At 35.0% G+C, this 15,269-nt stretch overlaps 1 protein-coding gene across 2 annotated transcripts in view; it reads left to right on the plus strand.

Annotated features, from left to right (window-relative positions):
* Positions 1 to 13,692, plus strand: part of CNOT2 (CCR4-NOT transcription complex subunit 2) — an 87,183-nt gene extending 73,491 nt beyond the window's left edge. For both annotated transcript variants that reach the window (XM_054071396.1, XM_054071388.1), the window contains 5 exons: positions 3,393 to 3,454; positions 3,551 to 3,600; positions 4,430 to 4,530; positions 5,084 to 5,228; positions 12,544 to 13,692. In XM_054071396.1, the coding sequence (XP_053927371.1) occupies positions 3,393 to 3,454; positions 3,551 to 3,600; positions 4,430 to 4,530; positions 5,084 to 5,228; positions 12,544 to 12,630 (445 nt within the window). In that variant the 3' untranslated portion in view covers positions 12,631 to 13,692. The remainder of the gene's footprint in view (positions 1 to 3,392; positions 3,455 to 3,550; positions 3,601 to 4,429; positions 4,531 to 5,083; positions 5,229 to 12,543) is intronic.
* The last annotated feature ends 1,577 nt before the right edge of the window (positions 13,693 to 15,269 follow it).

Below are 15,269 nucleotides of genomic sequence, written 5' to 3' on the forward strand. Positions count from 1 at the left end.
CTATCTTATGTTTTAGGTTTATTATGCTGTCATTCATAATAGTTGGCTCACATGGCTATCAAACCCATAAGATATTTTGCCAAATAAAATTTGAAAATGTAATGACAGTAAAATAAAATTCTCATAAACAAGAGAATTGTGCTTTCAAGGCATACTGTGATCTTGTAGTGCAGGCTTTCAATAAACCTAGTGACTTTGCTTATTCTCCTAGCTTTTTGAGGACTTTCTTCAAGGAATTGACAGTGTGTTGTTAATAAATCTCATTTACACGTTATTTTTCAAACAATAATATTCCTTGAGGATATCTGCACTTAACTCTCAGCCGTTAGGGGGATAAATTTGATTTATATTAGTGTAATAATGAACAGAGTATCCGCAGTGCTATCCATACCAACAATGAATTTAAATGAAAATGTAATTTTATAGTTAATGTCTAGTCATTCAGTTCACGTGAGTTTATTCATCTAGACTTCCTGTAGAGGCAGTGGAAGGAAAAGCAGTTAGTAACTGCACTAATGGTAAGGAAAGTGCTTAAGATAGATGAGATGAATCACCATATGGATATGTGTGGATATGAAGGTGAGAGGGAGAGCATATGGAAAGTGGCTCTTGATTTTTCTGTCTTGAAATAATTGGCATTAATTTCTGTATTTCATTATAGAGATGTAACCTTTTAGAAATAACCACTTCCAGAAACTCCTTCTATAGAGCTTGCATCAAAACTTAGTCAAATTCTTATGCCATTGGTGCTTCTAAAAATATTTCAAAATGATCATTCAAAGTCACTTGTCTGCAGTTATTTGCAGAATGTGTTACATTAGCATAGTATCTTCTTCACCTGTAGTGTTAGTCTCACAGGTCATTTCTCCATTGAATATAGTAGTTACCCTACTCCCTCTTTCTCCCACGACCTAAAGAGAATGGATACAAAACATTTATACTGGCCACAGGTTGCTGCTTTTCCTTGGTAGTCCCAGAGCTTACAGTGCAGGCTGGGATACTGATCTCCTGGATCTACACTGTACATATGTAAATTGCTGTTCTCAGTATGGATTGCTCAAACTTAATTTGAGGCTGATGAAGTGAGAGTAGAATGCCTTTGCTCACTGAAATAATTTCAGATGCATCTGAATTCTTGAGTTGTTCCTAGAACAGGTGGAATCTGGTGATGTTGTTTCGTTATACAGCTACTTTTTCTAGGTGTTGGCATGCAGAATAGTAGTAGTGATACTACTTTTAGTGTTACTCTTCCATATTTTATTCACTGTTATTCATTAGTTTTAATGACTAACATAAAGGTTAAACTTGACATAGCTATTGGAATGTCCACATAAAACCTCATAGGTTTATGTAATACCTCATTGCAGAGGAAACTAGACATGCTTTAATGCTGTGATGACTTGTAGCTGTGTTATGCATCTCCTGAATACAGCATCCAAATTATTAGCTTCTGTTTGTACACAAACAGTGTATATACCTGGCACGCTGCTGCTTTTCCTTAGCTACTATGCATAAATAGCTAGATTGTAAACATTTAATTACTGTACGTACTGTGTTAGGGGTCTTGAATTGAGGGGATAAGGTTAATATTTAATCCAGACAGTTCTGTATCATAAATTTGGTTTTATTTCATACTACAGAAAAGCTTTGCAAACAGTGCAGTTCTTAATGTCTGGCCTGCCGTCTTGCCTTATGTTGAACATTCTTTGCTTGCTTTATGGATTGCAGTTTGAAAAACTAGACACGTTTGACATATGGAAAATAGAAATTTTCTACCATGTGAGGTATTTCTGATGGTAAAAATATCTGTCTGACTTAAACACTTAGCACAAAAAATGTGCTTTTAGAAACAAAATTCGAGAATATTTATATCTCTAATGGTTTCAAATAACCCTTTTAACTCCCAGTTTTATATAGATTTTTCTGTGCAGGTAGGTCAAGTTTATTTTGGTTGTTGAAAGAATGATTATGTATTGCCTGTACAGTCCTGTATTTCTTTGTTAAGAAGTATGCTTATAATTCTTTAGGATAACTTAAAATTCTACATAAACATAATTTAAAAAATGGCATTACTTCATTTAATTCTTTAGAGATTATGTAGTTGTTTGTTCATGTTCTGAAGCTTTCTGAAATATTAAAAAATACCATAGGCTGTCCAATATCCCCTTGAAAAATGTTAAATTAATAGGGTTTTATTTGTATTGTAGAAGGAACGCTGTGCACAAACTGCAGTTTTTATTGCATACAGAGGTACAGTTTGAGTCTAAAATCCTGGATTCCTTGCCCTAGGAAACCAAACCTCTAGGACACGCATGACTCTCCTCATCTTGAGGCAGTGCCTTCCATTATTTCAGTAGAAGGAATGGTTTCTTTATTTTGTATTTTGCAGATTTTGCCACTGAAATCTTCCTTCAGGCTCTAAAGCCCAAGTTTTTTTGTTAACAGTAAGATTAGTTAGCTTACATTAAGATGGACTCTCGTTGATCAGTATAGTTTTTGACCCACAAAACTCAGCTGGGAGTTGTTTGTGTTCTGGTAATGTAGTGGATTTCTCATCTTTTTGTTATTAAAATTATTATGCCTTTGAGCAGAAGAAAGCAAAGATAAGATGGGATATACCATACTCATGTTTCATTTACAAAACTTGCCATAATAGCATGCTAACACAGATGACTAAAAGCAGGCTGTAGCTACCTATCAAAAGTACGTTTTGCTGAGTCTTTTTTCACTTCTTTACCTGTTAACTAGAAAGCACATCCCTCAGTACATCAGTCGTTGTAATAGAGTTAGAAGGTTCGTAATTTTGTCTTCATTGAAATAATGGCTCAATTTTTTTAATATATATTAACAAAATCTATATGAAAGCAAAATATTAAATCATAATAATCTTATATTCATGTTGTGCTGGGATTTAATTTATTTGTTGTCACTGGAATTTAGAATAAGAGTAAAATCTTTACTGGTTAATTTAAAAAAAAAAAATCTGCCAGTGTAAGCTTTTCCTCCCCTTATAAATCATAGGCTAATACATCAGAAGCCACCAGGCTCGTGGCAGCTGTTCCTACAGAAATTGAAACCCCTTGTAAAATTGGATCCCTAAAAAGGGCTGGGATCCCTGGCACTTACGGAATGATAGATTAAAAAGGAAAACTTGGCTCTGAAGATTCCCTTGACAGTTTATGTGCAATCTTATACCACGTATTAAAGAGAAGATGAATAAATATAACTGTTTTAGGAAAGTGGGCTGGAAGATAAGTTCTTTCTTCTCAGCTCAAGTAATGATATGGGTTTTGTGGCATGAGTTTTAGGTTTGCGAGGATGGTTTGGGGAATTTTCTGTTTGTTTGGTTTGGGGTTTGTTTTTAATTTTAATAAATCTGTGCTTTTCTTCAGAAATCTTTATCCCAAATTTGCGTCACCTTGGGCATCATCACCTTGTCGACCTCAAGACATAGGTAAGAGAGAAATAACTGTTTCATTCAATATTAATATTTGCAAATTATATTCATGTACGTGTCTTAATAGTTGCATCAATTCCGATTCTTTTTTAGACTTCCATGTTCCATCTGAATACTTAACTAACATTCACATTAGGGATAAGGTGAGTACGTGTGTGTACTTATTTTTTGGTAATTTATTGCTGGTAATTTGCTGAATTTTCTTTCAGATAGGTAATGTTCAAAATTAGTGCATTTTATTCATGTCCTCACTCTTTTTAGGAACAGTGATGCATTAACCAGCTAACTGGACACATCATGCACTCATTCCACCTTAGAAAAAGAAAGGAATGACAGAACTGAGAATGGGCGTGGTTAGCTGCAGAACACAGTATATTTTTAAGAGTATGCCCTTCATGCGTAGCAGAAGTTTATTATAATCCATCTATAGTAGTATTCCAATGTCATATTACGTTGAGATATTTCTTCTTGAGATAAGCTCAGAATTGCAGTTCAGGGTATTCTCATATTTATCTGTTGCTTTCTGTGTCTATGTTAATAGGGAACTTTTTCTTAGATGTATTTTCTTTCAACTATGGTAGTTCTGTAAGAGGGATCACAAAAATATTGTAAGAAGTTGTAGTAATGTTACTTAATATTGTGAAGTGTGAAAATAAATGGATTTTTTTCTTTAAATTACCAAAAAGTAGGTAAATGAGGAGACGCATAGGTTCAGGGGAGAAAAAACATATTACTGATTCATTATTTCTGCTTGTTTTTCTGTTATATCTTTTAAGTTGGAAAGGTTAACTTAAAAGTGAAGAAAAATTGTTTCAATAATTATTACTCTTGTTATATTAGAGTATCATTTGCAACACACTTAGGATGGAAGCACATTCTGGATGTATCCTTGTTTTATTTAAGTGGGATAGTATGTCTTAAAACCTTTATCTATTGTGATTTTTCATCCTCATTTTCTTCAATCTTTTGCAGCTGGCTGCAATAAAACTTGGCCGATATGGAGAAGATCTCCTGTTTTATCTCTATTACATGAATGGAGGAGATGTATTACAGCTATTAGCAGCAGTAGAGCTGTACGTTCAAACTATTTTGTCAGTCTTATATGATTTAATCTATTGCAGTAATGAAGTAGTAGGTGTGAAAAAAACCCCAACAAGCTGGAAACTGAAAACAGAAGCTCAGTCAATCTGAAGCTGGAAACCTTTTTTTAAATACCTCCTCCAACCTTGGTTCTATTTTGTACTATTTTTTTTCCATTCATATTGCAGAAATCAAAAGTCTGTCTCATAAATTTTGCATTATTATGAAGCACCGCAAAGAAATGGCAAGTGCCAGTCATCAATAAACATCTAAATTACCATCAGCAAAGTGAAAACCAGTAAATAATCATAAAAAGAATTTGTTGTTTGAACATATCAGAATTCTTAAAAATTTCATACATGATTAGTTTGAGGTGTAATAATTGTATGGAAGAGGTATGAGATCACAGGTATAACAATGTTTTAGAAATTTGATTTTTAGAATGTATTGTGTAGTTTTGACCAAAACCTGTAAAACTATGTTTTGAAGTCAAATTCAGATAGCTAACACTAAAAATTATTTTTTTCTTCATATTAAAAATGAAAGATTTAACCGGGATTGGAGATACCACAAAGAAGAACGAGTATGGATCACCAGGGCACCCGGCATGGAGCCAACAATGAAAACCAATACGTACGAGAGGGGAACATATTACTTCTTTGACTGTCTTAACTGGAGGAAAGTAGCTAAGGTATCGCTTTTCCCTTCTGCAGATTTTTCAAGTCTGTCAACCATGTATTTTTAAAAGGACAAAAGTAAAACTGAATCTCTTCCTCAAAGATCTCTGACTTTTTAACCTCTCATTGCTTTTAAATTCATTACCTTAATTTCTGATGCGTTAGGGCATAGAGATTGCCTAGAATACTGGATTGTTTGTGGAGGAGGAGGAGATGTGTCTTTATTTGTTGTGTCCTTCAGGAGGCACAAGGAGGTAAAGATTAGATCAAAAGCTTCAAGTACAGAATTGTAGAATAGAAGGCACTATTTGGCACTTCAGAAGCTATGCTTGCAGATATTTTATTGTGTTGCTTTAGAAAATTCAGTATGAAGCTACTGCCTCTCGCTTAGGAATTTAAAAAGAGGTATGAGGGGTTGGTTTGGGGGGGAAGTTTTTGTTTAGTTTGGTTTGGTTTTTTGTTTTGTTTTGCTTTTTAGATACTGTCTCTCCTTGAGCATACTGCAGGACTTTGGTTTGAACATCAGAGTGCTTTGAAATAAATCACTTCTTCTGGGGTGGAGGCATATTTTCATGGTACTTCATTTTTGTATTCTAGGCCGAGACATTAAAACAAATCTGAAAGCTATGGTCTTCTCCCTTCCTACTTCTGATAATCTGTCCATGAATACTGTCTGTAATGTTCACCCTTTACTTGTTAGCTGAAGAAATTTGTAGAATTGTGCTTCCTTTTCTCCACCTTCCCCTAAAGATAATTTTCAGTATCCTCTAACTTTTAAGACCACCCAATTCCAGACATCTTGTACAATGCCTTTTCCTTGCTGAATCCAAACTTCTTGTGGTTCTTTTTCTCCACTAAAGCAAATATTTTTCTAATGCAGAAGGTGCCAAAACACTATTTGAGAGTGCTAACATTCATTAAACTGGCAAGAGATGCATTATTTTGAAAACAGCCTGCCCTACAAGGCTATGCTTCAGCTTCAGCTGGAGATGAAAAAAAGATCAATTCACAGTATACATATAACTATTACAACTACCTAGATGTTACTTGAGCTACATATTTTATAAAGAATTTCATTCCCCACTGAAGTTTGGTTATATGAAATTTTTATGGATGTGGCATGATTTTGCTTAAAGTTTTAACCAATATATTAAAGCCCAAAAATTAAACTGCCACGTCAGAACTTCTGTAAGTAGAGTTTCACACTCTTATCTAAGAAAACATTTAACAGATCAGGCCAGATTAATCTTGAAGCCTTGAACTCAACAGATGTGATTTCAGCGTGTCGGAGCTATGTTTTATGGTTCCATGTGCTTAAGTATTTCCTTTAATCAGAAGTCTTTTCACCTGGAGCTTAACATATGAATTGTTTGCTGTAAAAACATTTCCTTTCTGTGAACAAGTTGCATCTATCTATACACATGGAGATCATGAAATGCTGCGTTAAATAATTACATGTGTGTTGATGTGTTTTCAAACATCAGCTTTAAGTTAAAAGGAATAGAGTTCAGTGTTGTCCCCTCTGTTAAGTGCATTACGTATAAAGTTCATCATCATTTAGACATTAAATAATACAATGCTCTTTATTCTTTATGTCCCTTTTCCCCCAGTAAACTTGCTTAGTCTGTACAAACTCCCCTCAGAAGTTAATGTTTAGTTGCCTCAAATGATACGGGAGATTTTCAGTCCAGTTGCACATGACTCATTGCCTCTGCTACCTTTACTGGGACCATAAGGAAACCAAGATTTTTTTAACTAAAGTTTTTAACAGCAAGCCCTGCTTGTATGCTTTTTCATACATGCAAGGTTATGCCAGAATTCTTAAGCAAAAGCATCACTATCCTCAAAAGAAAAACAAAAGGAAAGTTTTAATTTCTACTTGAAGGATTTATTTGCTGTTTAGAATACTTTCTTAGGTTTCCCAGGGTGCTCTTTAAAACTATTTTATTATCATATAAGAACATCAGAGGGGAAGTACCTTTTGAAAGGGTAGATCTCTACTTTGGAGTCAACTGAATATATTCCATTTATTTATGAGCTATAAAAGGCTTGTGTAGGTTTGTATATCAACGGATAGGGTTTTTTCCTATGTGGAAACATTCATTATACTAGGAGGAAGTGGTGCCCATTGTTTAAGGATATTAACCTCTTTAGGGTCTCCTTGATTTTCTACCTGTAGTAAATGTACGAAGACGCTACTTGATTTTTTAACATTACTTCTGATGACACTATTTTCTCTGGGTGGTGTCCTGGAATTCAGCGTCTGGTGCTTGAGTTGTTAATGAGCACACTATGTCCTTCCTCATCTGGTTTCATCTAGTAGGTCGTCTTGGAGGCAACTGCAGTGAAAGAGAGACAGGAATCACTGCTGTTCTTTACATTATTTTGTCCAAGATCTACATAGATTTTCTTCTCATTGCTTTGCACACTGAAAATAATTCCGACAAATTAAGAAGCACATGGTAGCTGGTAAGGAGAGGGATAAAGTTTTCCACCTGCAATGGTAAGCTAACAAGGAACATGATCATCCCCAACCCCTGCCAGTGTCAACAGGAAGAGATAATATCTTTTCTTTTAGGCATGTGTATTTCTTAAATATAAAAATTGGAACTGGAATATTAGTTTGCAGTCTTTAACTTTGATGCAAAGTACAGCAGGCAAGTTGAGTATTGATTACAGGAAGATGGAGAAGGATTTGGGGGAAATTGCTATTGTTACATGGAAAAAGAATCACTTCCTAGAAATAATTCTGTGACGTTTCCATCTATGATAAATAAATAAGAACTTAAATGTATGTTGGGTATGATCTTGGCGTTGTATTAGTTCCAATATTAGCTTCTGGAGTTGACGTTTCCTTAGAGGAAGAGTAACATAGGGCTTTTTACCACAAGAATGGCAGTTCTTGGTAACTCTGTGTTGCTTTGAGTGCAAACAAAATTATGGCAAAGTAATTTTTTCTAACAAATGCAGAAGTATTAGTTAATGTTTCAGGAAATTTTAATATGAGAACCTGGGGATAAATTAGGATCTCTAACTGCTATGTTATTAGTGAATACTGGGAATATCAGGTCTTTAGAAGGCCACGAGATTAATTGCTGCTTAATGGTTACATTAGTCCTTCCATGCAGCCATCAGGCAAGATTTTTTTTCTGGTAAATTACTGTCTTATATATGCAAATTAAATTGTTTTTTCAAGGTGCTTTATAAATTTCTCTGTTGTTCCAGTGTATATGCTAAAATATAGGGCAGCACATGTTCTGATATGTTGTGCTTTGTGGACAGTGGTGCATTATGAGCTTATGTATTTATTCTACCTATTTTAAATTATACTGCGTTACAGAATACGCAGAAATACAGCTATTTACTCTTATATTTAATAATATTATCTAGCTTTGTAAAGACATAAACTAGATGTAGTTTAACATATTTTTTATGGTGTCCTAGGTTGGCTTTGACAACTCAAGAAACTTCTTGAGTAGCTTCTTTCAAGAAAACATCAAATAAATTTATTTATCTTTTTTTTTTTATTCAGTTGCAGGCTCTATTTTTATATTCCTAATAGATAATAGACTAAAGAAGGAAATGCAGCAAAATAGCTGAGTAATGAGACAGTTTCTAAACTGCTAGGAAATAAAATCAAATTAATTCTGTGTTGATGCATGGTAGTAAGTAGTAAAAAAAATATGAATGGCAATAAATTTCAAATTCACCTTAAATGCAAAAGAAAATATAGGAAAATGCTGATTACAGATATGTCTGTATAAATGGTTTTTCATCTTGGGGCGTGTGGGATTTGGCTATATAGTTTGTTGCTGTTGAGAAGACATGAGAGAGAGACTAATGAGAGAGGAAGGGAAGTGGATAAGAGACTGAAAATGCCTTCTGCAATTGCGTGTTTACTGAAATCCTGATTTAAATAATCTGAAGTAAATGTCTGGAATTTCTCCTTAAAAAAGAAAGAAGAATTAATCCCATTTATGAAACAGGATTAAAAAGCCCTTTTTCTTTGATTTTGTAGTTATAAAATGTGGAGTTCTTTGTGGGAGAGAAGGTTAAATTTCCACGAGCTGGTTTGTTTGTAAGGGTTGCTGCCTATATTAAATATTTCCTTTCCCTTTAAGAACAATATTAATAGAAATACTTTTATACGTGCTAGAAAGTCAAGTTTATTCTTCTAACAGAGATTTGCCGTAGCATTTTAATTCAGCCCCTAATTTGAATTTGGGGGTTTGTATCCATCTTTAAGCCAGTATAAATTCTGCTTTTTCAGTCCCAGTTGGAATTTTTGAGCTAGTCATGGGATTTCTACCATGTTGTTTGATGGACTTGTCCAGAATATTTTTCTCCTCAGGACAGTTCATATTCTGCCTGTTTCTTGGTTTGTTTTTCTCTGTTAATGTTACAGATCACATTAAGCAGTTCTATTCTGTCTTTAGTGTTCTTATCTATGATTGTTTGTACACACGCAGGCTGATGTAACTTTACCATCAAAACAAGTTTTCAGTAGGACATGAGAAGTGATTGATATATTTGCATAGAACAATATATTTAGAGTCACGTATGTGCTATAAGTTTCCACACACATTTTTGTATTCATTATTCTTGGTTAATAAAAAGTACTTAATTTTTACTAATTACTTCCATGTGGAAAATAAAACAATCTAACAGATGTTTGTCAATGGATAAATGGCATTTTTTGACATTTTATTTGTATCTGTTTATATAAAAAAATCAGTGATACTGTTCACATCCTAAACTACAGTGGCCCCTGGAATCGAAAGCAAAAGCATTAAGTATAACTGTAATACAAGTGTTTTTCTATATGTAATAAATAATTGCCTTTTAGTTTTCAAAAATATTTGGTCAATGAGTTCTTTTTTTTTTGTATTGTCTTATATAACTTTAGATATTCTTGCGCACTTTTCAGCATTGGACTTGAGCATTGCTGACACTGGGATGCAAATAAAATGGCTGTTTTAAGACCGTTTATTTTAAAAATGAATGATAGTTAGAAGTATCAACTCATATACCTCTAAAAAAAATTTAGTAGGGAATCATATTCCTTCTTCTACATGAGAGGCTTCCAACTTGTGGCCCACAAAGGGCTACTCGAGCTCCTGAGCATTTTTCAGACATACACCTTGCTTGCAGCAACTGCTTCCAGTTGAGGCATGCAAACACCTTGAGTTTGGCAAGCCAGTTTTTAGGCTACTGATGCTGTCTTACTGGTTTAAGTAGCCATTTTCCATGGATAGTTTCAAAGGCGTTTCAGAGCATGTGAAGGTTCAGGTGACTGATTGAAGCTTTTATTATTAACCCTTCTCTTTGTTCACAATTTTGTTAAAGAAGTTAAAGAAGCACTTCCCCAACTGACCATAGATTGACAGTAACCTGCAAACCCTTCCATGATTACGTGCAAAATGGAAACTTTGAAAGCCGTGAACGTGAGAGAAGTTTAAGTACTATTTTTTTTATAAAATGACTTCAGAATTACTAAAGACCCACCCAACCTAAACCAGCCTTTGACACCAAAATACCCCCATAGATTTGTACACCTTGATCTTACTTCTGACAAAAGGAGGGAGCAGGCGTCTCTTCAGTATAGCACATGTAGATGTATTCGGATGAAAAGAGAACATACGCCAGCTGGCATGCAGTGTTAATTAGGAATGCCAAAAGCAATTAACTCGTGTGTAGCCTAACAAAGCCCAAACAAACCCACCACCAAAATAAAAAAAAAAAAACAACTAAAAAGGCCCTTGGTTGGAATTGAGAGCGGGGAACCAGAAGTGAAGCAGATGTGCGACATTTCAGTGCAGATGGCTGTAACCTCACACAGGTTTTGCTAGGATTTTCCAGGTTTGGCAGCAATGTTCTCTGGGGAGTAGAGGCTTACTTAATGCCTAGTATTTTCCCCTACTTTGTTTCCTTACCATCCTGAATGTTCTTTCTATGCTGGGTGGACCTTGTTGTGCCTTAAAGAAGAGAGGTCTGAGAGCTGGATTTCCTAGATTTTATTTCTTCTCTTGCATGGACTTGGTCTTTAACTTACTTTGTCTACCTGTAAAAAACTGACAATATTACACTATTCAATCACTTTCAGGAGTGTTCTAAAATAATCTGTTCACCACTCTTAGTGCGTTCCTCTGTATATAAAAATAGTGGGGTAAGTTTGCTCTGCAGATACAAGTGATGTTCTGCTGGGGTTCTCCACTGAGTTAGGCAAAATAAATTGCTGTGCATGTCTGAAATTGCTGCTGTTGAGTTACCAAGTAGCGGTAGTAAAGAACAATTCTGAAACTTCTGCTTACTCAGCTTCTTGAATAAAGATAAAATGGGGATGAGAGACAGTTAAACAGATGAAAGGACCTGAAAAATATAAGGCTTAAGTCCTTGTACATTTTTGCATGAATGGAGTAACAAGCACCAAATGTCAAAGTGCACTAATTAGGATTGTGTGCACAAATTAAGGTCACAGGGAAGGACTACATTTTTCACTGGAATAATCAGGATGCATTTAGATATTAGGGTTGGTTACAATCCTATTAGTAGTAGGTGCAATAGTAAGAATAAGAATTCCTACTGGATCAGTGAAATGCTTTGCAATTATGCAAACCAGACAAACAAAAGTCAGGTGTTTTTGCCAGTGAGACAGTAAAGCTGCTTATTTATGAAGCAGTAGCCTGTGTGGCATCCAAGCACATGGTCAAAGATTTTTATTCTGTGTGGTGGTTTAGAAAATACTGGCAGAATTTCTCAAGAATGTTTTTGCTATTTTGCTAAATTCTGGCTTCAATATGTTTCAGTAGTTTGCTGCTAGCATTGTAGGTAGTGTTCCTCGGTTTTGTACTAAGAAGGAGAAACTTTTTTTAATCTATATGACTTACAATTGCTCTGGTAGTATGGCACAAAATATCTCAGAACTTCAGGTCATCCAAAATAGGACTTGGTATATCTGAACTGTGGAAAGACACAAGCCTTTGTTTATAATTCACCTCATGCCATGATTGTAAGTTTGTGGGTTTTGTGCGCGTACATAAAATTGTTCAAGATCATAATTAGGGTTCTGAGAGTCGTGTAACCTCAAGAAGAATAGGAGAGCCTACATGTTGCAGGTGTAATGGCTTAGGACATTGACTTTTTCCTCATTAAAATATAGAATCTGAGAGAGTGAAATCATGTGTTTCTGCCTCAAGATAAGATAGCACTTGATCTCTTCTATATCTGTGCTGGTAGAACACAAATGGCTGGTAGAACAAACAGTTCTTGACAAGTAAATGATCTGTTGTTTTATTGTGTTTTGTCTTTTTTTTCTTATTTTAATTGTAGGAGTTCCATCTGGAATATGACAAATTAGAAGAAAGGCCTCATCTGCCATCAACCTTCAACTACAACCCTGCTCAGCAAGCCTTCTAAAGACTTCCCTTTTCTTGGGGTATGGCTGTCTCAGCACAATACTCAACATAACTGCAGAACTGATGTGGCTCAGGCATCCTGGTTTTAATTCCTTGAGGATCTGGCAATTGGCTCATGTGAAGGGTCACCATTTGAGGTCCTGCCTTACTAATTTTGTGCTGCCCAACAACTAAATTTGTAATTGTTTTTCTTTAGTTTGAGCAGGTTCTGAATTTTTGTTTTCGTTTTATTTTTTGCCAGCGGACAAGCTTGGGTCTGTAAAGACAAGTGAGTACGCTGACAAAAGTTTACCACTTAGTTTTCCAAAATGTAAAAACAAAAAAAAAGAAAAAGACAAAAAATTAGACAACAAAATTTGCATTGTTCATTGTAGCACTATTGGTAATAAAAAATGTTTGTGCATTTTTATGTGAAGATCCTTCTCGTATTTCATTTGGAAAGATGAGCAAGGTTTGCTTCCTTCATTTTACTTCCCCTTCTGTTTTTGAAAGGCAGTTTTCGCCAAGCTTAATGCAAGAATATGTGACTGTTTAGAAGAAAGATATTGCCACAGTCTCTGGTCAATTTCCAGAGTTGTGTATACTGAGCTTCATCTTTCCAGAATGAGCAAAACACTGTCCAGTCTTTGTTACGATTTTGTAATAAATGTGTACATTTTTTTTAAATTTTTGGACATCACATGAATAAAGGTATGTATGTACGAATGTGTATATATTATATATATGACATCTATTTTGGAAAATGTTTGCCCTGCTGTACCTCATTTTTAGGAGGTGTGCATGGATGCAATATATGAAAACGGGACATTCTGGAACTGCTGGTCAGGGGACTACTTTGTCGCCCTGTGCACTAAAGGGCCAGATTTTCAGCAGCCAAGGACATCCATACCCAAGTGAATGTGATGGGACTTAAAGAAGTGAACTGAGACAATTCACTCTGGCTGTTTGAACAGCAGCGTTTCATAGGAAGAGAAAAAAAAAAAAAGATCAATCTTGTATTTTCTGACCACATAAAGGCTTCTTCTCTTTGTAATAAAGTAGAAAAGCTCTCCTCACTGCAGTGTTGACTTTGATTTGAGATTGTGAAATTATTTCTTCAGCAATGAAAAATGGAAAAAAAAAAAGTTGAAGTATTAAAACTATCGAGCTGTACAGTGGTTAAGACACTTGAAGAGTCTTTTTGCTGCTGACAAGTAAATTCATGAAAGAGTTTTATATTCTTTTCCACACTAAAGCTTCCACAGCCAAAAAGTTTGGTTAACCTTTGGTTTCGGATCCCCTTTCCGTAATAGCAAATCATTTTTAGAAAGGTGGGTGGGTAACGTTGTAAATGATAGAAAAATACTTCAAGAATTCATCACTGAAGGAACACTTGGAAGAGGCTTGATTTAGAACTAATCATAGCTTAGTTCCAGGTTGGTATTCTCCCACTTAAAACAGAAGTACATTTCATTTGATGGTCACTATTACTTGAACTTCCAGACACAAACAAACATGAACTTAGTCTGGTCCTGAAAATTATAACTGTTCTCTAGTGCGGAAGAAGAAAAACCTGAACCATTTGGATAGTTTCCTTTTTCTTGGTGCGATTGCCACTTCTCATTGTGTTGCCTCTGGTGATGCGAACCATTTCAAAATACCTGAAATTACCAAAGCAAGAAAAGACAGCAAAACACATGGCAGTGAATCGTGGGGTTTTAGTTTTAGGTTCTGACCTGGTTTTCCATGTCATGCCAAAGCAGCCCATTGGCAGGTATTGAATTAAACTTGTAAATGGGACCATTATTGGCGTTGTGATTTTTACCAGGAGTATAGCAATTTTAAATTCTGTACTTCTTTGTGTCTATTTTAAGATGATAGACATAAAAATATAACCTTACTGATTACGATTTTTATTGTTAAAGCAAACTGCTTTCTCAGTTTGAAAGAAGAAGATGGTTATGATCCAGCTGATAGCTAACATGGCTGAAAAGGATGGTGGCTTTTTTTTTTCTCAAATCTGAGCAGATGCAAACATATATCTGACTATTCAAGCATAAATTTATGTATTTTTAAAAGGATCCTTTTCCAGAAGCGTCTTGCTCACTCCATTATTTCTTATTATATGGGCTTGGGGTTTTTTAATTCTGTTTTTCCTCTACGTTGCCAATCTCATGGAAATGAATAACAGGTATGTGAAAGGGAGAAAGATAAGTTATATTAAAAAGGGTATCTTACACTACTAAATACCTATGGTACTTTAAACACAATTAAGCTGAAATAGAGAACCTGAGTTCTCCGAAATTTGCTTTGATGATGCAGTTGCATTTGACTGCATGATACTTCAAAGTTGTGAGATGCTTGATTTTAGCAAACTCCTCACATGTGAGGAAGGAACTGATGCTTTCCTTCTTCCAAGGGGAAGAAGAGTCTGGTACCAGTTTATCAATTAAATAAACTTATATGGAGACTTTAAAAACTGTGACTTTATTTCACATTGCACTCTGGGTTGAAGCAAGAGAAACAGGTTTAAATGAAAAATGAGATATAAAATTGGAAACGCTTCTGAGCTGATATCCCATTAATGAAAAAAAAAAAGCTATAAAAAGAATACTGCCTTTTTTCTGAAAGGAATAAAATTTCAGCCCTTATTTACACACT

The sequence above is a fragment of the Cuculus canorus genome, chromosome 1 (genome assembly GCF_017976375.1).
Source record: "Cuculus canorus isolate bCucCan1 chromosome 1, bCucCan1.pri, whole genome shotgun sequence".
NCBI classification, from domain to species: domain Eukaryota; kingdom Metazoa; phylum Chordata; class Aves; order Cuculiformes; family Cuculidae; genus Cuculus; species Cuculus canorus.